This window comes from Zea mays, chromosome 4, assembly GCF_902167145.1.
Source record: "Zea mays cultivar B73 chromosome 4, Zm-B73-REFERENCE-NAM-5.0, whole genome shotgun sequence".
NCBI classification, from domain to species: domain Eukaryota; kingdom Viridiplantae; phylum Streptophyta; class Magnoliopsida; order Poales; family Poaceae; genus Zea; species Zea mays.
In genome coordinates, this window is record NC_050099.1 from 72,328,544 (window position 1) to 72,349,135 (window position 20,592).

Consider the following 20,592-nt stretch of genomic DNA (forward strand, 5'->3'; position numbering starts at 1 on the left):
CCTCTCTCTTGGACTCGTTTATATTTTTAACGCTAACCCGGCTTGTAGTTGTGTTTAAGTTTATAAATTTCAGATTCGCCCTATTCACCCCCCTCTAGGCGACTTTCAACGTGTTTGACTCATGCATGCATTTTTTATGCGCACAGACGTGGGGTGGGGGCGCACCCGATAGCCTGACAATGGGAGTGGATGAGTGCGCCGGCCTGGACCAGGTTGTAGGGGTGGTCGGTCTGTGCTTTATCTAATTATTTGAAGCCAAGAGCTCCTAATATACACTCCCTGTGTTACAAATATAATTTTTGTTTATTTTTAAACACTAAGGTTTGTATGATCAGCCTCAAATTTTTGGAGTAGAGGGGTGTGAGTTCAAGTGCTCGTTCTGTGCTTACAGGATCTTCTGTGCATATGTAAAATGGCGTTTGTGGTGTCTGCCCAAATTTCGGTTCACCCCTCTCAACTTTCACAGGGCATACGAGGTACAGTATTTGGTTAACATGCACGATCGTCACATCCATACCCACCGGCCGGTGTGCCACACTGTCTGTCAACGTTAGGTTAGTGGCTATCAGCACAAGCTGCATTGCATCACCGTTGGACTGACAGGAATCAGGAAACATCCGGTGGGGCGCTCGACCTCCAGGGATGTCGTCGGCGGGTGGAGAGGACCTTCCTTCAAATCAGACTCATCGAACGAGGACTACCGGCCGGTGCCGCCAATGCCTCCACGAGCTCACGACACCGAGGCCGGTGGCTCGAGCTCCGCACTCCACAGGGATCCAGCACTTGTCCGCATCCTTCCTCGACCGGATGCAGGACCAGCAGCAACAGATGGTGCTTACAGAAGCGCAGCAGAGGCAGGACGAGTTCCAGAGGCAGATCCTTGCACAGCAGTAGCAGATCGTGCCACCTCAGCTGCCGACTCCGCCGATCGGCCTGGTCCACCCCGTCTGTTTTCTTTAAAGAAAGCGGCAAAAGACTTGCCTCTTCATTATATTAGATTAAGAAAAAATAAGATAATCCACAGGATCGAAAACACACCGAAAAAAAAACAAAATACAAAAAAAGCCACCATCCATTGATCTATCAAAAAAAGCCACCGTCCACCCGTATGTTTCGTTGAGCTTTTTTCTAAAGAGTTTTTATTTGATAATCTGCCTGTGAGAAGAATCTGGGTGTAAAGAAAATCTGAGTGTCTTAGAGATTACGTACGAAGAAAGATAAAACAGTTCATAGAGTTTACGATATGAAAATGATGATTTCCTACTATCGCAACGATTCAACCGATTTTATGTTCATGTTTTATTTTAGATAGTTTTTACTAAAGTTTTTTTATAGAAGTAGTTGAAAAGCTAGATGTTTAACAATATGTAGGTCAGAAGCTTAAAAAACTGAAATAAATAGGGCAGTCATTTTGCTTCTCCGAGCCAACAACAGATACCCCAGGACTTTTTACCACCTCTGGACCTAGCGAGATAATGAAAAGAGTGATAGTTACAGAGAGGCGGACGAAAAAAAATAAACGGACCAGAAGAGATTTTGTCAGTTTGTTATTAGATATAACTATCGACTGTCATGTGGGTCCTGTATATTGATACTCAGTGTGGAAACTGATACTTCCTGTGTCGAATCAGTTGTGCAATCAACAGCAGCTGTTTCCTGTGTTTTTTTTTGTCGCGCCGTAGCAGTACAGGCAAGTAGCCTGTACAAGTACAATCTACAATGGCGTTGTTTGGGCTCAGCGGCTCGCAATGGCATGGCGCTGTGCACTAGCACTACGTAAGTAAAGTGATGTTGGCAAATATAGTTATTACGAATGAACTCGGTTGCTGCTTGCCGTTCAGCTGCTCTTCCTATCTGCTCTATTCCTCTTCCTCAGTTGCTCTGCATAATGAATACTGTTCCACAGGGACGACGACGAGCCACGAGACTGTTTTCTTTTAAAATTTACATACGAGGCAGGTAATATTCCCACACGAAAAAACGCTGTTGCTCGGTACACTGATTTGGTTGACACACATTCTATGTTTTCCGTAGCCCAATCAACTTGTTCAGGCAATGTAACAGGTTGGCAGACCACCTTTGGAGTTTGGACGACTGGAGTGTGAGGCACCCCAAATGCTTCCATCGAGGGTTGTTCTAGTTCTAGTACGTGGGTAACAAAATCTCAATCCAAACATAAGACACGTTATGTGTAGAGTGGTAGGAGAGGCTTCGTGCGTGGAGCTGGAGCAAATGAATTTTACGCGAAAAATACTGAAAGTTATTCATCGTACTAGTGTTATTTCGGCGCCGAGCGTCCACAGGTTAAAATGGGTTAAAATGAAGGGAAAAAAACCTGGAATGGTTCAGTTCAAATTACGCCGGAGCCGGACGTTCTCTACTAATATTGATCGAGCGGACACACGAGGGCGCCCTGAGCTCCCCTTCCCGCTCGTTTCATTCTCCGGCTCTCCCACCTTCTCCCTCCCCTGCGTATCGAATAGAATCAACCCGATCTCCTCTCCGTCTTATCGCCTCGAACCGAGACTCCGAGAGCGCTCGAGCTCGCCCGCCCGCCCACTATGGACCGCATAGAGCAATCGCAACTAGCCTGCTGCAGCCCCTTGTCCCGGCCGGGCTCAGCTCTGACCGACGTGAACCGGGGCGGCGAGACGGGCTCCTCGTCGCAGTCGCAATGCTCCGACGATGATCAGTCGTCGAGAATCAACTTGCTTCTCCAAGACAGCGAGAGCCTCACCAGGGATCAGATCAACGTGGTCGAACTCTCTATCGCGGTGCTTCACCAGGACATCGTCCGGGCGAGGAGTAAGTAGCCTCTCCGATCCCTCCCCTTCCTGCTCGAATCGGTGGAGATGGTTATGATCATAATCTAGCGGCTCTACAAGCGCCACGGTGTGGGTTGTGATGAAGTGATTATGGATTTGGTGTAGAGTTGGCAAAAAAGCTGGAAGGCATTGACATCGACGAACTGTGGCGAGAGGTAGCACAAATCGAAGCATCTAAGAGCCCCGAGGTCGAAATGCTTGCCGGACCGCTTCACCACGCCGCGCAGAGTGCGTACAAGCCCATGTGCAAGCTCCTTATCACGCAGTGCAGATGTGACGTCAATGCTTCAACGATTGATTCCTGTAATTTCTGCCACCCGCTGTTGGTTTCGATCCATTTGCGTCGTGTATTTGACTATCTGTGCGCCTATTTTTGATTTCGCCTGCGATTGCCGATCCAGATGAATTTTCAGGTCTGCGTTAGAGCCCATCTGGTTGATTTTTGGCTTGTAGGTATGGGCTTGGGCTAAATTTGGGCTATATAAGATGTTTTGTGTGGCAACGAGACAAACGGGAGAGAGGTACAGCCGTACAGCTGCGGCCGGCTGCGCGTGGTGTGCAACTAGGTCGACGGCCAGACGCGATGCACGGGGAAGGCGAGGGAAGACGGCGCGGCAGCGGTCGCGGCCGCCCAGACGGCTTGCGCGCGGGGAAGGTGAGGGAAGGAGGCACGGCAGTCGGCAGTGGTTGTGAGACGGCATGCGTGGGGAAGGTGAGGAGAGGAGGCGCGGCAGCGGTCGTGGCCGCGCGGGCCGCTCGCGTGGTAAGTCGCGTAGTCAGTCGCTCCTGTGGGGTTTTTTTGGGTTTTTTAAATTGGTCTCTTTAGTTTTGGTGGTGTGTTCTGATTGTTTGTGGTGTGTTCTGATTGTTTGTTGCGTGGGAGGGACACACGGTCGTTTGCTGCTCCCGTGGTAATTTTTTGGGTACGGTTGCTGCAATCTGGTCTTTATTAATAGTTTGATAGTCAACAAATACTTTGGAATCAAACAAGTGCTAGTTTCATGGAATACGTCGGTTCTAGTGAGCTGATGGAATACCATGGTATTAATGCTATAACCGGCTGTAACCATGGTATTCTAAAACCATAGTTTCAAAAAACTTTGCTACCAAATACACCCTTAGACTTTCTTAGATCTCCAACAATGACTCAAGCTAGTGCCTTAAATGCTACATAGGAAACACTACTCCAATAGTGCCTCATTTTGTAAAATTTTGTCAAAAACATATAGGACACCTTCTCAAGTGCCTCAAATATACTAAGGGTCTGTTTGATTGGGCTGTGTCTGTGAAAAAAGTTGTTGTGGGCTGTGGCTGTGAACAGTGGCGGAGGACAACCAAAAAAATAAGGTATGACTTGGTACAGCACAGCTAGGGAGCTGCTACTATAGATGTCCAATAAGCACAAGGCCCGTGAGCCCGGCACGAAGCCCGTTGTTTGAGCCCGGTCCGAGCCCGGCACGACCCGGTTCTATGCGGGCCCGGCCCGACCCGGCACGAATAAGCGGGCCGGGTTCGGACAAGAAACTAGGCACGGTGGCTAGCCCGGCACAGCCTGTTTACCTCTAAGCCCGTTAAGCCCGCTTTATTTTACACTAAAACGTGATTAGCGGCCCGCATAGCCCGTTTTTCGGCTCGTTTTTTTCGTGCTAAACGGGCCGGCCCGGCCCGTTTAGGCCCGCTGCGGGCCGGGCTCGGACAGAAAATTGAGCCCGCGGGCCTAGACGGCCGGCCCGGTTTTCTAACCGTGCCTGGTGGGCCGGGCCTAAAATGGGCCGAGCTTCACCGGGCCCGGGCCGGGCCGGGCCGGACGGCCCATTTGGACATCTCTAGCTGCTACCGATCTCAACGAGGGAGAGGTTGGACTTAGACGCTGGCCGCATGAGCGAGATTGGGGCTTGGGCATCTAGCGGTCTACAGTTTGCTAGTGGCTAGTGCTGGAGAGGCAAGAAGGGCACGTGGGCATCGGCCGCAGTGCACGGGAGAAGCCAACAAGGGCACGACCACGTCCCACAACCACGCATCGCATGCCACAATTAGCACGAGAGCTGGAGCTGGTCACTGGAGCAGGCGAAGTGGTCGATCGGAGATCATGAGTTCGCGACTGTGCGTGCAACGGTGCTATGGCTGCGGGTATAAGACGATGGCAATGGTTAAAACAAGGTATGGCGTGAGCCATACACAGCCATAACGGGCGCTCCGCCCCTGGCTGTGAAAAAAGTTGCTGTAGGAGCAGCCTTCACCGGGGGATGTGGTACATGTTGCTCCTGGCGCTGCTACTGAGGCCCCTATGGTGGTTGATGACGTCCCCAGTGGCGTCCCCGATGGCGCTGCTGTCCCTGCTGGCCCTATGGGTGATGATGGGATTGAAGTGGCGGCCGTCTTGGGGGCACGGTCCCGCCTCAGAGATCCGCCTTTGTCCTACTCTCGGAGGAGGAGCCGGGTGGTGGCTGTGGCCACCCCACCGCGGGCCCCTGCCGAACAGTTCATCAACCGCATCACGTCGAAGGTGGGATCGCTCCTTCCTGTGCCAAAAATTTCAAGAAGAAGATCCAAGACCGCCCAGGCAAGCCATGCCCCTCGCCGGAGTCGCAGGGTTGCTGGCCTGCCTGTTGAGCCTGGGAAACTTGATGCTTCAGGCTGCAGGAAGTCCCTGTTGCGTGCGCTTGGTTCTGACGTTGTGGAGGTCAAAATCACCATGAAAGATCAAGATCGGTATGCCAGTCTCTTCCCCCAACAGCTCTCGGTCGTCCAAATCTCTGCTCTGGCTGCACTGTTTGGTTGGCCCGCGCCTGAAACGTCAGTGGAGGCTGGTGGGCTGATGGTCTGTGGTATGTGACTGCGCTGCGGCTCATGTCGGTCGTCTCTTTCTTGTTGCAATGAATCCAGATCATCTGATTTTCTGGAATGTGCGCGGTCTGAATTCCGCGGCTCGGCAGGATGGTGTTCGGCTAATGATGAACTCTGTCAGTGCTGATGTGATTTGTGTCCAAGAAACAAAAATGGAGGAGTGTTCCCGGGGTTTCATTCTCAGACTGCTAGGGGCCGACTTTGATAATAACTACATCTTTGTGCCTTCAGTTGGTGCTAGTGGTGGGATAATTATTGCTTGGAGATCTAAACTTGGTGTGGTTGGTGCTAGTCGTGTTGATGCGCACTGTGCTTCGGTCCAGTTTTGCCCTTCTGATGGCGAGCCCTGGTGGCTGACTTGTGTCTATGGGCCTCAGGGGAATGACAATAAGGTGGCCTTCTTGCAGGAACTTCGTGATGTCCGTGCTCAGTGTGCTGGTCCCTGGGTGGTGGGGGGTGATTTCAACCTCATTTACAAAGAGGATGACAAGAGTAATTCAAACATAAACCGTGCTATGATGGGCAGGTTCAGGCGCTTTATTGATGATTTGACTCTTAAGGAAGTTCCTCTCCGCGACAGGAAGTACACTTGGGCCAGTTCATCAACCAGTTCTTCTCCGGTTCTTGTCAAGCTGGATAGGGTGTTTTGCTCTGTGGACTGGGAGCAGCAATTCCCTGGTTGCTTATTGCAAAGTGCAGCCTCCGATGATTCAGACCATTGTCCTCTTGTTTTAGGTTTGAAAGATGTGTTCCATGGCAAAAAACGATTCCATTTTGAGTCTTTCTGGCCCAAGTTTTATGGTTTTCAGGAGACTGTTTCTTCAGCTTGGGATTCGGTGGAAGCGACTGCTTGCCCCCTGGAGTCCCTAGCTCTTAAATTGAAAGCCACTGCTAGAGGCCTGCAAAGTTGGAGTGACCGCAAAGTGGGAAATTTTAGTAAGCAGCGTGCGTTGGCAAGAGAGATTATCTACCAGTTCGAGCTTGCGAGGGAGTTCAGGCAGCTTTCTGAGTTGGAGATTTGGCTGTTAAACAGACTCAAGAAGCATTCTTTGGCATTGGCGTCGCTCATTCGTACAGTTGCTAGACTCCGCTCTAGGGTGGCTTGGTTGAGACATGGTGATGCCAACACCAAGTTTTTCCATGCATGTGCTCGTTATAGGAAGAAGAAGAACTTCATCGCCAAGTTGTCTAATGGTGATGGGCTGGTTACTAGTCATGATGATAAAGCGGAGGTGCTGCTCAATTATTTTACGGAGCTGATTGGTAGCAGCAGTGACAGGGTGTCTTCTATTGATCTTGAGGCCCTTGGGATCCAACACCATCTTCTGGATCACCTTGTCAGCTCATGTTCGGAAGAAGAAGTTTGGGATACCATCAAGCTGATGCCCTCTGACAAAGCGCCGGGGCCCGATGGCTTCACGGGAAGATTCTATAAGGTGTGTTGGCCAATCATTAAGAAGGACATCATGGCGGCTGTTGCAGCAGTTTGGAGGAAGGACTTTCGGAATTTTCGGGCTCTTAATTCAGCCTTCGTTATCCTCCTTCCTAAGGTTGAGAACCCGTCTAATGCCAAGGAGTTTAGGCCTATAAGCCTCATTCATAGTTTTGCCAAACTAATTACGAAGATCCTTGCAAACCGGTTGGGAGGTCAGCTTGATAGTATGGTGTCCAAGAACCAAAGTGCTTTCATCAAGGGAAGATTTATTCAAGACAACTTCATGTTGGTCCAACAAACAGCCCGCTTCCTTCATTCTCAGAATCAACCAACAATTATGCTGAAACTGGACATATCAAAGGCGTTTGATTCAGTATCATGGCCCTTCTTGTTGGAAGTCTTGCGGAGTCTGGGGTTTGGTGCTGGATGGTGTGACATTGTAAGTGGGCTGCTTGCCACATCCTCCTCTCAGATTCTCCTTAATGGTATTCCAGGGGACTTCATTCCACACAGAAGAGGGCTGCGGCAGGGAGACCCCCTCTCCCCTATGTTATTCATTTTGGTGATGGACGTTCTAAACCTCATGGTGGGGCGAGCTGTTGAAGCTGGGCTGTTGCAGCCCCTGTCAACTCGATCATTTCTGCATAGAGTCTCTCTTTACGCGGATGATGTTGCGCTTTTCATCAAACCTACTGCGGATGACCTTGTTCTGGTGGGGGATATACTCAGGCTGTTTGGTGAAGCTTCCGGTCTCCAAACAAATATTCAGAAAAGTAGTATTATCCCTATCAGGTGCTCACAGTCGGAGGTAGCCACTGTTCAGGATCATCTGCCTTGCAAGCTGGAGGAATTCCCTTTTAAATATTTGGGGCTGCCGCTGTCCTTAAAAAGGCTCAATAAAGCGCAATTACAGCCCTTCATTGACCGCTTGGCGAACTCTCTCCCGGGTTGGAAGGCTGATCTTATGACTAAGGCAGGAAGAGCGGTCCAGGTTCAATTTGTGTTGACAGCTACTGTTGTCTACCATGCTATGGCTCTAGATCTCCCTTCTTGGGCCCTCAAAGCCATGGATAAAATCAGGAGGAATTTTCTTTGGCGTGGCAGAAGCGAAACTAATGGAGGTCATTGTCTGGTTGCTTGGCCTAAAGTCACTAGACCTAAGGAGCTGGGCGGCCTCGGCATCTCTAATTTACAGTCTTTGAATTGGGCTCTTCGTGTTAGATGGCTTTGGCTTCAAAAGACTAGTCCGGACAAGGCTTGGGCTTCTTTTCAACTCCAGTTTTCAGATCAGGTGAAGTCTCTCTTCGATCTTGCCTTAGTCTCTGAAGTTGGAGATGACAGCAACACCTTGTTTTGGTGTGACAGATGGCTGTTAGGGCAGCGCCTGGCTGATCTGGCCCCCCACCTATGTGCTATGGTTCCTAAGGGAGTAGCTAACAAGAGAACGGTCGCTGAGGGTTTAACTGATATGGCTTGGGTTCACGATCTTCGTGGTACGGTCACTGCTGTGGTCATCGCTGAGTTCATTAAATTAGCGGAAGCTGTTTCAGAGGTGTTGCTGTTGCCTGATACCCCTGATAAGCATATCTGGAGATTCTCAAGCTCGGGCCAATATTCAGCAAAGTCTGCTTATGAGATGATCTTCATGGGCTCAATCACTTTCGAGCATTGCGATCTTATTTGGAAAAGTTGGGCGCCTCCAAAGTGTCGATTCTTCTTATGGCTGGTTGCCCACAACCGTTGCTGGACGGCCGACCGGTTGGCTAGGCGCAACCTCGACCATCCCGACGCTTGTGTCCTTTGTGACCAGGAGGAGGAGACGATCAACCATCTGCTGCTGTCTTGCGTTTTCGCTCGGCAATTCTGGTTTATCCTTCTCCAGAGGATTGGGCTTGCTGGTGTGGCACCGCAACCGGGTGAAGAGGACTTCATGGCTTGGTGGAAAGGCATCTCCACTCCCGTGGGGGGATCTTCTCAGGCTAGCCTTAATTCCTTAGTGATCTTGGGGGCGTGGTGTCTTTGGAAGCATCGGAATGATTGTGTTTTCAATGGGATGAGTCCAAATCTTTCTGCTGCCTTAGCCATGGTTGGGCATGATATTATGCTTTGGAAGCTGGCTGGTGCCAATGGTCTGTCGCTGCCAGATGTTGCTACCTAAGTGATATTGTGCTTCTGGTGTGATTGTGTGTTTGGGGCTGTTATGTCTGTCTTTGTTTCTCTCCTCCTGTTATCCCCTGTAATTCTTGTGTGGCCTCTTGGCTATAACTTTTGTGTTTTTGCTTCTTCTATTAATATAAAAATACGCAATTCTCTTGCGCATTCGAGAAAAAAAAAAGTTGCTGTGGGCTGTGAGCTGCCCATCGGCGGAGAACAATCTCCCCGGGGTCGGTGCGGCGGTGGCAACGAAAGACGCTTGTTGGATCTAAAATTTAAACTCGTGACACCATGAAGGAAGTAGAGAATGCATATAATGTGTGATATTTATTGCTTGAGCCCTCGGGTTGTTTATATAAGTACATGGCTTGGAGGGTAAGGCGCCTGTCCTAGAGATAAGAAAGGCTATCATGGAATTACAATCAATCTTAAACTATCCATATCCGTTGTTGCCTATTATACTCTAACAATACTTAAATCACTGCATACTGTTTTTATGCTTTTGCTAGGTATGACACCCCTGATGTTTGCATTACATCATGAGGGAAACAAAGCCATTGTTAAGTATCTTATCAACAACCACGCTGATCCAAACAAAGGAGCCAACTCTGGAATTGCTCCACTCCACATTGCGGCAACTGAAGGTTTTTTCTGCCCTTGTGTATGTGTGCTATGTCATTTCAAAGATCTTCTTTTATTATTTTAGTTTTCACCCAACTTATCTATATTATTTTCACATAGTGGTTCATTTTTTATGTATCTTTCCAGGTTACTATGAAATTGTAGAGTACTTGTTGTCAAGAGGAGCTGATGTTGACCCCTTAAGTCAAGATGGCGAATCACCGTTGTTCTGTGCTGTTTTCCACGGACATGAAAGAATAGTGACACTCCTTTTGAAGCATGGTGCAGATGTAATATCTTCTTGCTTTCCTGATCCTTTGCTCTTTTCTGACAATATTATATGTGTTGCTCTCCTTTGCTCTTTTTCGACAATATTATATGTGTTTAGTTCAGTACAGTACCTATGAGAACAGAGCAAACACTTGTTCATGGGTGAACTCAGATTGGCTGCCTTTGTTTTTTCTGTTAGGCTCTTACCATAGTCCCAACACTGCAATCTCAGTTTCCTGGGTGGGTTGAATACTATTTTTGTTTGCTTGACTAGACCGAGCTGGAACTTCTGTTTTATTATCGAATGCCTTCTCACTTTTGTTCCATTTCTTCTATCATGCGGCATTTATTGGTTCTCTGGTCTTTCATGGGGAGCATTGTTGATGAAAGCTGTAGTTTTTCATCTTGAAAATGTTTGGGCTTAGTTTTAAATACCTTAAACAAAGAGATGTGGGTCATTGTGGCTTCCCATTTGCATCTTTAGTTCTATTTTGTAAGTTGAATAAACTGATCAGGGTGCTGCCATGTGTAACTTTTCTATCTTCTTGTGTCTTGCATATTACACTGTTTGACCCCCTATTTTTCAACAGTATCGTTATTCATTTCTTTTTTTCTCTCCAGTATAACAGAGTTTCAAATCTAATGGTAACACCACTCCTCGTGTCCCTTCATGGTTCTTCATTAGATTGCTTAGAGATACTAATTGAGGTGCAGTACTTTGTCACTTTAGAGATGTTGCTTGCCCCAAACTATTTCTTGCAAATGGGGTTCAACAAATTTGATTGTGCGATTCCTGAGATGAACACAATTGCAGGCTGGTGCTGATATAAATGGGGCTGGCTGTTCTGTACCTCCAGTAGCGCTAGCTGCTTATAAAGGCTTAGATGGTTGCATCCAGTGTTTGTTGAGAAATGGTGCTAATCCCAACGTGCCTGATGAAGTGAGTTCTACCTAGCTATTTCTCAATTTCAGTATTATTTGTCAGCTTCTGGGCTTTATGTCTATTTTAATTGTACAGTAATCTTCCTGGACAAATGTTTCTTACCGCATTAGGATCTTTACAATTTCGGATCAGTTATTATGACTCTATTGGATACTCCAACAAATTTAGGGTAATTAGCAAAGGTCCTTAAGTCAGGCAATTTGTTGTTTGAGATTTAATGTTGTGATTTCAAAAATACATTTGTGCTTACTATCCTGTTTAGGTCTTGATATCCCGATGTTGATTGTTAGAACTTGAAACAAGTATTGTGATACCTGACACTGATGGAATTATTTCATAACTAAAAGTACCCACATTATGATTCAATTCCAACAAATTTATCTTGGGAATATTCCATAGTTTGCTAGTACTCTTTTTAAAAATACTTGTTCACTCTTTTCACATGGCCCAGTGAGCAAAAGGAGTTTGAATCCACTTGTACAGTCTATACTGTCGTTCCACTGCTTGTTTGCGCTGCATAATTACATGTACTTCTTTGGATTACAATGTCTTTTCCATGTTCTTTGCAACTAATTTGCGGGGCCCAATTTTGTTATTCCTTAAGCTCTCACATGTTTATTTCTAAAGCTCACTTTTCTGTGGCTTCTTATAACAGGACAATAATATCCCAATACAAATTGCTGCATTCAAAGGATGGGAGAAATGCGTGGAGATTCTTCTCCCTCACGCACCCCATTTGCCACAATATGAAGGCCTGAGCATCTCTGAAATAATCCACTGGGAAAGAACCGTGAGTTCAGACCAACAACTTGGAACAAAATATTTCCATTTTTCTTTTGTAGCATGATGGTTGGATTGGTGTTAGTAGCTTTTATGAATACTGTAATGCAGATTTCTTTGCACCACTGATTTGGAATATGGTTTCTACTTGACTTTTGGGCGTGCATGTGCTGTAGGAGCGCTTCCGCAGAAGCAGTAGTGCAATTGAACAGGGAGATGTTGCGTACTGGAAAAAAGAACATGATATTGCGTTGAGATTCTACAATGAAGTAAATTATTGCGTTCTCCAAATGATATTTTAATTGCATTTATAGATGCCAATATAACTCTCCAGCCTCTGTATTATTGGATGATTGCAGGCTGCTCAGGTTGGTCACGAGGTCGCAACCTTGTATGCAAAGAAGAGTCTTTGCTATCTGCATCTGCGTGATCCAGCAAAATTTATCGATGAAGCAATTAACTACATAAATATGGTGCAGCCAGATTTATCGACACTTAACCCTGAGTCTGATGCTAAGAAATTGGTGCTGGTGAGTTGTTGGTGCTAGCAATTAACGACGCCACAATGTGTCATATGCACTATTGTTTTGTTGACGGTTCCTGTTTTAGGAATTTGGTAGAACCTGGAAAGCACCGGGGTCTAGTTCGAGGCAGGATTCTGGAAGTAGCCCGACTAACAAAACTGGCGAAACATCCAGCAGGTTTGAAGCATATATATATATATATATATATATATATAATGTTGCTTTTGTTCTGGTTTGGAGAATTTGTCAGATAATTTGAGGTTGGATGCCTTTTTCTTTGATCCAGTAGGGAGCATCAGTGAACATGTGGTGTTGATAAGTGCTACCGTTAGGAGATCAGCACGTGCATTGAAGTGGTAACAAGCTGGGCTTCCACGGAACCCTTGTGGCATTGATAAGTGCTACCGTTAGGAGATCAGCACATATGCTAGGAGTATAGGTCCAGACTTGGCATCCTTTGTTTTTGGAGGCGAGACTTATTGAACTCAGTTCTCTTCATTTCACGCTTTTGGGCCCTTTTCTTTCGAGGTTGGTTTTGCATTCAACCAGAAAGAACCCTAGTGCTTGCAAATACGTTTATGTCTGAGATTTTGGCGAGGGGATCGCGATTCACCACTACACTGGACTCAAAATCGTCATCCATCCATGACCCGGAACATCTGAAAGGGGTGACGTCTATCCACTTCTCTCTCCAGGGAAAACAAAAGGAAAAATATCTCTACATTATCTTGCATTTTCGAGCCTCTGACAGAGCTTCTTCCCCTTATCCCAGCCACAACCAGCATATGCTCAGGTTGGCATATAAGGTGGCATCAAGCGGGCCTTTCTGTCTGTGCTTCCTGCCATTAACCATCAGAGAGAGCTCAATATCTCTTGATTTCCTGGGGTTGAGCTAACTGGTTGTGTGGAGCATGACACTATCATCTTGCATTAGCTTAAGTGAAACATTAACTTTTCTTCTTCTCTTCTTTAAAAGAATGAGTTGTTGGTTGGTTGGTTCTATACAGGAGGAATTTCTGTTGTGTATGCAATATATTCTCTATGGACAGTTGTGCTTATTGGTTTCTACAAGTCTTTACTGAATAATTAGAAAATTGTAGAACTGTGAGCAATGGCTCTTTGCTCAAGTTTATACTTCACTAAGGTCTGTTGTATTATTGGACCTAGAAACCGGTCCATGGGGATAGCTGTCTTCTCCGGCGAGGTTATACCCCTCTGCCGCAGGCTTGGTTCTAGGGTAGCAGCCCTAGGCGCTTGAGAGTCATTGCAAGAGAGAGAGATTGGTTTGATAATATATTCCTTCTTCCTTTGTCTCCTGCGTACAAGCCTATATATAGACTATCGGTTGACCAACTAGGCAACCACTAATTAGGCAAGAGACTAATTGGAATTATCTCTCCTACAATTTAGGTCTATCAATTTAGCCACCAAATCAGTCACTTTCCTTTGTCATGCCTTCCTTGCGCGCGCTTTCCTTTGCTATGCCTTCCTTGCGCGCTGCTGCCAGCGCCCGTGCCTTTCTTGCGCGCGCTGCTGCCTGTGCCCCCTGCGGCCTCTTGCTTTTGGCGCGCATAGGTGCGGCCTCACATGAGTGACCGCTCCTTATGATACCCATGACATAAACCTTTTGCATATTTACAATATACTCAAGTTAGTCCAGTTTAAGAATTCAAAACCTTCTGTTTCAGTGACAGCTGTCCAAAACCGCCACGAGGATGGTCTTATCTTAATATGCATATGATTATTAAAGATTATTTCCAAATTTAAAAGCATTTCATTTTTCACACTTTTTTTAAAAAATTTGCTTGAAATTTTCATTACTAGAAGATGAATTCAGCATCCCCCCCTCCCCCCCACCCCCCAAGAAAAAGTTAGAAATAAATCCATGCTGCAATGGCCAAAACCGACCCTGAACCTTATTTGACTGGTGTTAAAGTACGAAGCTCCCTTTGCTCTTGACTTTGGATCAGACAACAGTTCTTTCTCCAGAAATGCACCCTACATGAGTACCATGTGCATTACTGAAAAATAACATGCATTCAAGGGGGTTTCCCAACATGATAATTGAAAAAAAAATGTTACAGTTAATAAAATTGAGCTACTGCAGTCTGGTCTGAGAGAATGGTGCCCAGGAAAACCAATTATATTACATATATACCTGAGATACCTTAGCATGGAAACTCAGAAATTTTATATTTCTTATCCCATCAACACTCCAGTCTGGCATATGTGGAATTGGTTTTGTCCTAGGAAATAGAAGTTCAACAAGCTCACGTTGCCCATGAACTGCTGCCCATGTGATTGGGATTCCATAATAATTCTTTGCCGGTGTATAGACTAAACTTTGGAGTTATTACGTTAATTCCTAAGAAAGAGATTGCTTTGAAAATCCAGGAATATAGACCTATATGTTTGCTAAATGTGAGTTTTAAAATTATCACTAAAGTACTCACAAACAGAATAGGTATGGTGGCAGATCGAATTATTAAACCCTCTCAGACTGCGTTTATGCCTGGCCGTAACATTCTTGAAGGGGTGATTGTTTTGCATGAGTCTATACATGAGCTACACAGGAAAAACTTAGATGGAATTATTCTCAAGTTAGACTTCGAGAAAGCATATGATAAGGTGAAGTGGAAGTTCCTTCAGCAAGCTATGTGCATGAAGGGTTTCTCGCCGAAATGGTGTACATGGATCCAAAGTATCGTCTCCAAAGGTCATGTGGGGGTTAGAGTTAATGACGACATTGGCCCCTTTTTCTCAACACACAAGGGACTACGTCAAGGGGATCCTTTATCACCAATTCTATTTAACATTGTAGCCGATATGTTGGCAGTGCTTTTCGCTAGAGCGAATGAGGAACATCAATTCAGTGGAATTATACCGCACTTGATTGACGGAGGTTTATCTATCCTTCAATATGCAGATGATACGGTGGTGTTTCTAGATCATAACATCGAACATGCCAAGAATGTAAAACTGCTTCTAACTGCGTTTGAACAAATGTCTAGCCTTAAGATAAACTTTCACAAAAGTGAACTTTTCTGTTATGGGATGGCTAAAGATTGTGAGTCCCAGTACTCACAACTCTTTGGTTGCGACGTAGGCACAATGCCTTTCAAGTACCTTGGGATTCCTATGACCCACCGAAGATTGAGAAATAGTGAGTGGCGTTGTGTCGTTGACCGGTTTGAGTCGAGACTTAGTAATTGGAAAGCCAAATTCTTGTCTTCAGGGGGGCGGCTTGTTTTGATTAATTCTGTCTTAAGTAGCCTACCCATTTTCATGATGTCTTTCTTCGAAATCCCGACTGGTGTGCTACAGAAGCTAGATGCTATTCGGTCCAGATTCTTTTGGCAAGGAGGACATCATAAAAAGAAATATAGACTAGCCAAATGGGAAATCATTTGTCAACCTAAAGAGATAGGTGGGCTGGGAGTCGCCAATCTTGACATAAAGAACATTTGTTTACTCAGCAAATGGCTTTTTAAATTACTCAATGGAGATGGTGTGTGGCAACAACTATTAAGAAACAAATACTTGAGAGACAAATCCCTAACACAAGCTGTCAGAAAACCGGGTGATTCTCATTTCTGGGCCGGTCTAATGAACGTCAAGGACAAATTCCTCAAGTGGGGTTATTTTAAGGTGGGGAACGGACAAGCAACAAGATTCTGGAAAGATAAATGGCTTAATAATTCTCCTCTTAGTGAGCAATTCCCAAACCTTTTTAATATAGTACGCAATAAGACCTCACTGGTTGTCGAAGTGTTGTCACGTGAAAATCTAAATCTTTCTTTCCGGAGATCCATTGTTGGAATTAAGCTTGTAGAATGGCAGACCATGATACACTTACTGGCTACGGTTAATCTGACTCCGGTGAGGGACACTTTCGTGTGGACAGCTCATAGGAATGGGACTTTCTCAACCAGATCCATGTATTATAATTTAATTAGTATCCCCAATTATAATCGTGGATGTTTGCTTTGGAAGTTGAAATTACCCCTTAAGATTAAGATTTTCCTTTGGTATCTAGGTAGGGGGCTAATCCTAACCAAAGACAACTTAGCCAAACGTAGATGGCGAGGAAGTCCGAAGTGCAGTTTTTGTAATCAGAACGAGAACATACAACATCTTTTCTTTGATTGCTACATAGCTAAAACTGTTTGGAGAATTATTTATTTTACTTTAAAAATAGACCCACCCGTTAATATTAATCATATTATGGGGGACTGGGAATCCAACAAAGGTTGTATGCATAAAAAGCTACTTCTTTCTGGCGTTGCAGCTTTGTTTTGGTCGATTTGGCTTTGCTGTAATGATGTGGTGTTTAATCATAACCATATACCATCAATTATACAGGTGATTTTCAGAGGTACACATTGGTTCAGAGTTTGGAGACTCCTACAGAAGGAAGAAACACAACAGCAAATCCATGTCGTGTGTCAGTCTTTGGAGGTGGTGGCCATGGAGGTCTTCGCGAGCCACGGGTGGCGGTCTAATTCAAGGATTGACGCGGTTTAGTGTTTGTGTTCTTACATTCCATAGCATGTTTTAAGTTGAAGTTTGTTTGATTCACAAACTGTTAAGATGATGTATTATTTGAGCTGTATGGCTGTATGCATGAACATGCAAAAGGCCGGAATGATATTTCCATTTCCAAAAAAAAAAATGTGACTGGGATTCCTCCCATCCTGTATTGTAAAGAAAAACAAAGCAGGTGCAATAAATTATGCAGGGGATGTCGCTAGAATTAAAAGATTAGGAGCCCCAGGAACTTATGCTGTTCTCCATGACCATGATAATAGAGACCAGATACTAGACTTTCCCTTGATCCATCCAATGGCAGTAATAGGTCTCTAAATATTAATAGGTCGATGAAGCATATTTAGAATAAAAGCTAGGAAAATTACTCCTGGTTAGTGATCAATCGCGAGAAATCATAGGTGTCTCTAGAATCTAGACTAATATTTCAACCGTGTAATTTCAATGGTTTGCCATAGACAGCCTAGTACTATGAGGGATGCAGAACCTGATCTAAATGAATTATGGAAACATTAATTATTGCAGATGCATGCAAGTTCTCACTAGAGGAACAAATCAGTCACTGCACTGTGAAGCAAATGCAAGACAATAAACTTTAATACAAACATACAATACCAAACTTGTTTGGCATATGAACAATCTAAATTCCATAAAATAGGCTCAGAATTTGTATTAAAATCCTAGTCATCGGACGTGCAAGAGGCCATGAGATTCTAACCCTCAAAGTATGAACTAAATAGACAGCAGGAGCAAAGGGATAGCGATAATTACCTTGTCAGGAATGTTAGGGTCAGCTCCAGCCTCTAATTAACAAGAACTTGACAATGTCAGTTAAGCCATCATACATCAACAGCCTCCGTTAAAATGACTGGACCACCGGGACTTACAAAGCTCACATCAGCACCAGCCTATAGAATTGGCAAGACAAAGCTTAGGTAGCTCTAGAGGGAACAGTCAAATGAACCCATGATAATAGCCCAGATTCTACTCTATACAGATTTCTTCGAAAGATAAGGAGAAATCGAGTTAAGAAATAACTGGACCTCACCTCAACCAGTAGCTTCGTGCGTTTTAAGGAACGTGCACCACGAGGAGCAGTGTAAAGAACTGATTGGAAACTTTGTTGGGCTGCAAAGGCAGGAAAACAGTTACGAGAGCTGATCAGATCAAGGGAAATAATCTAGGAAAACTATTCTGCTGCACCTTCTATAATGGAGCATGATTATGAACCATAAGTATCATTAACCTAAAAATTAGATAGAGCAATAACAAGACTATCCAATAATCTATTTATATACAAGGTGTAGAGTAATCAAAACTAAGTAACCTATTAGGTCCCATCAATTTAACCTAACAGTGCGAGCAGGGTGAGAACATGAGAGTAAATATTATTAGGTAAAATAATGTGATCAAAGACAAAACTTAACTTTTTGGTGCAACTTCAGGTACTTCTCCAATTGGAGCTTCAAGTTCCTCGTAACCTTGCTTTTATTCACACCAAAACATACACATAGGCAAACAATGCTTACAGATAACATTACACCAAACATATAAACAAACAACGTAATACTATTCTACGTGTCGTTACGAAATCGTAGGTTCGGGAGTCACTAAAATCGGGGTTACGGTTAAAAATATGATATAGCTTTCGAAAGAATTAGGTGATTAAACATCAAAACTATATTCTATGTTGATTTTATTTAATCATGTGGAAAAGATATTCTAAAGAAATAACTAACTTAATCTTAATCAAGTTATAACTTGATTAGAGATCGTATTTTTAGTCAAATTATAATTATAGGCAAATTAAAGTATCACATTTAACTTTGATTAGAGAAGTTAATCTAGTAAACCAATATTTAATTATTCTTGAAAACGAATGGCATAATATTTTTAAAGTGTAGATAACTTTATTACAAAGCTAACACAACTTGAACGGATCAAATCAGAATTAAAACGAAGAAAATATGAATTTTCTACGTTTCTAAATCATTTTAATATTACTTTTATACTATAAATCTAGGGGCCTTCTTGTAATTATTTTCAACTGAGGGAGGATGGCGGGTTTATTTGGTTAAAACGCATTGGCTTTTGATGAAAACTACACCCGGCGAAGGGGTAATGTGAGCCGTTGGATCTAAAACCAACGATCTAGATTACATCCTATCTCTATGAACCGGTACCGAATTGTGGCCGCAAGATCTGAGATCAACGACCTTGATTTTATGTAACGCAATATAATACTATCCATCCATCGCTAATCCAACGGATACAATGCCCCTAGTCGAACCGGTACGTCTAGATCTGATCAGGGTCATCCGATCTCGATCCGACGATTCAGTGTTAATCCCGCGAAGGGTTGTGCTCGGATTTAATCTCATGCGTCGATCAGGATCCAACGGCTGAGCGCCATCTTCTCCACCCGACGGCAGACCGCGACGGCGCCCTCGTGCCCCTAGCGGCGCCATGGCCGGATTCCACATACACCAAGCACCGGGGCCCTAATTCCTTGATTCGAACTATTCTACACGAAGCCCACGACACTCTGAACCCGGAAACCACTTTTACAACACTGTCAGGAGTGCTACTTGATTGCTGGGTAATTGTAATCTGTGAGTTGGGCCTATTGTGGCCATATTTCTAGTGGGTTGTATTAGCCTAGTGTTGCACTATAAATACTGGACAAATACTAGAGAATGGACAGAAAAAAGAAATATAGAAAGTATTCCACCATACCTGTTGAAACGCATCTGGAAGTTGTTCTTCCGCCTGGCAACAACTCACGACGGTGGATTGTGTTCCACCGTCCCTGGGTTGTGACAGTGGTATCAGATTCAAGGTCCTCGGTGGTGGGGTCTTCAACAGCAAGCGCGGCTTCCGGTGAGCGCAGGGCGGAGTCGTCTTCCCGGCGTTCGGACTGCTTCATCACGGCGCCCGCTGCAAAGCCATCCGTCCATACCCGCTTCATCCCGAACGCCATGGCGGATCACGATCGAGGAACGCAGGAGAGTTGGGGGCGGATGATGGAGACTCTGGAGGCGGTTTGCGCTCGGCTCAAGGAAGTGGAACGCGCCCAACAACAGTTGATGGTTCGGTCGGAGTTGGCTACTTCGATGGCGGAGCGCGCGACGACCGAGAGGGTGCAGATGGGCCAAAAGATGGAGGAAACAGAGAAGTTGATAGCTCAACTGCAGCTGGAACAGATGGGCAAGGATCTCGGTGAGACATCTGATGCAAACACAACAAGAGAACAATATCAACATGCACCAGTTCGTCCTGCTGTCAGACCAAGGCAAGAACAAATGGAACAACAACGAGGGCCAATGGGGGGCATGCAAGGGGGACAGGTCGAACCGCGTCCACATGGAGAACCCTATCATCCTCCATTACCGAAGTTACCCTTTCAGAAGTATGCTGAAGGAGATCCTATGGTATGGTTGAACAATTGTTTGGAGTATTTCTCTGTTTTAGTGTTCCTACTGCGATGTGGGTGTCAGTGGCATCGATTAATTTGGAACATACTGCAGCCCAATGGTGGCAGTTTCACAAGATGCGTCATGGGCTGGGAAGTTGGCAAGAATTTTCTGCAGCAGTGGTGGAGAAATTTGGGGCTGAAGCGTATCCAAATGCGTTGAGGAAGTTGTTGGA

At 45.1% G+C, this 20,592-nt stretch overlaps 1 protein-coding gene across 9 annotated transcripts; it reads left to right on the forward strand.

Moving 5' to 3' along the window:
• The first annotated feature begins 2,408 nt into the window (after window positions 1-2,408).
• LOC103653381 (ankyrin-1) lies at window positions 2,409-17,158 on the forward strand. Of its 9 annotated transcripts, none has more exons than XR_565443.4 (11): window positions 2,409-2,805; window positions 2,931-3,128; window positions 9,771-9,905; window positions 10,030-10,172; window positions 10,774-10,860; window positions 10,967-11,092; window positions 11,751-11,885; window positions 12,052-12,144; window positions 12,235-12,405; window positions 12,496-12,576; window positions 16,762-17,124. XR_565443.4 is itself a non-coding variant. In XM_008680303.4 (11 exons), the coding sequence occupies exons 1-11, from the start codon at window positions 2,562-2,564 to the stop codon at window positions 16,763-16,765; spliced, it is 1,428 nt and encodes a 475-aa protein (XP_008678525.1). In that variant the 5' UTR covers window positions 2,410-2,561; the 3' UTR covers window positions 16,766-17,158. The 9 variants fall into 9 exon arrangements, 6 of the variants coding, with proteins under 6 accessions (XP_008678525.1, XP_020408145.1, XP_008678526.1 ...); XR_565442.3 differs by lacking the exon at window positions 16,762-17,124 and adding an exon at window positions 12,686-13,399; XR_565444.3 differs by lacking the exon at window positions 16,762-17,124 and adding an exon at window positions 12,689-13,399.
• Window positions 17,159-20,592: the final 3,434 nt, after the last annotated feature.

Bases quoted from the DNA above. Each gene is read 5' to 3' on its own strand.
- LOC103653381 (XM_008680302.3), top strand. From the start codon at position 2,562: ATGGACCGCATAGAGCAATCGCAACTAGCCTGCTGCAGCCCCTTGTCC. The intron at 10,173-10,773 runs GTAATATCTTCT...TTTTCTCTCCAG, and splicing joins TTTTGAAGCATGGTGCAGAT to TATAACAGAGTTTCAAATCT. The intron at 12,406-12,484 runs GTGAGTTGTTGG...TTCCTGTTTTAG, and splicing joins ATGCTAAGAAATTGGTGCTG to GAATTTGGTAGAACCTGGAA.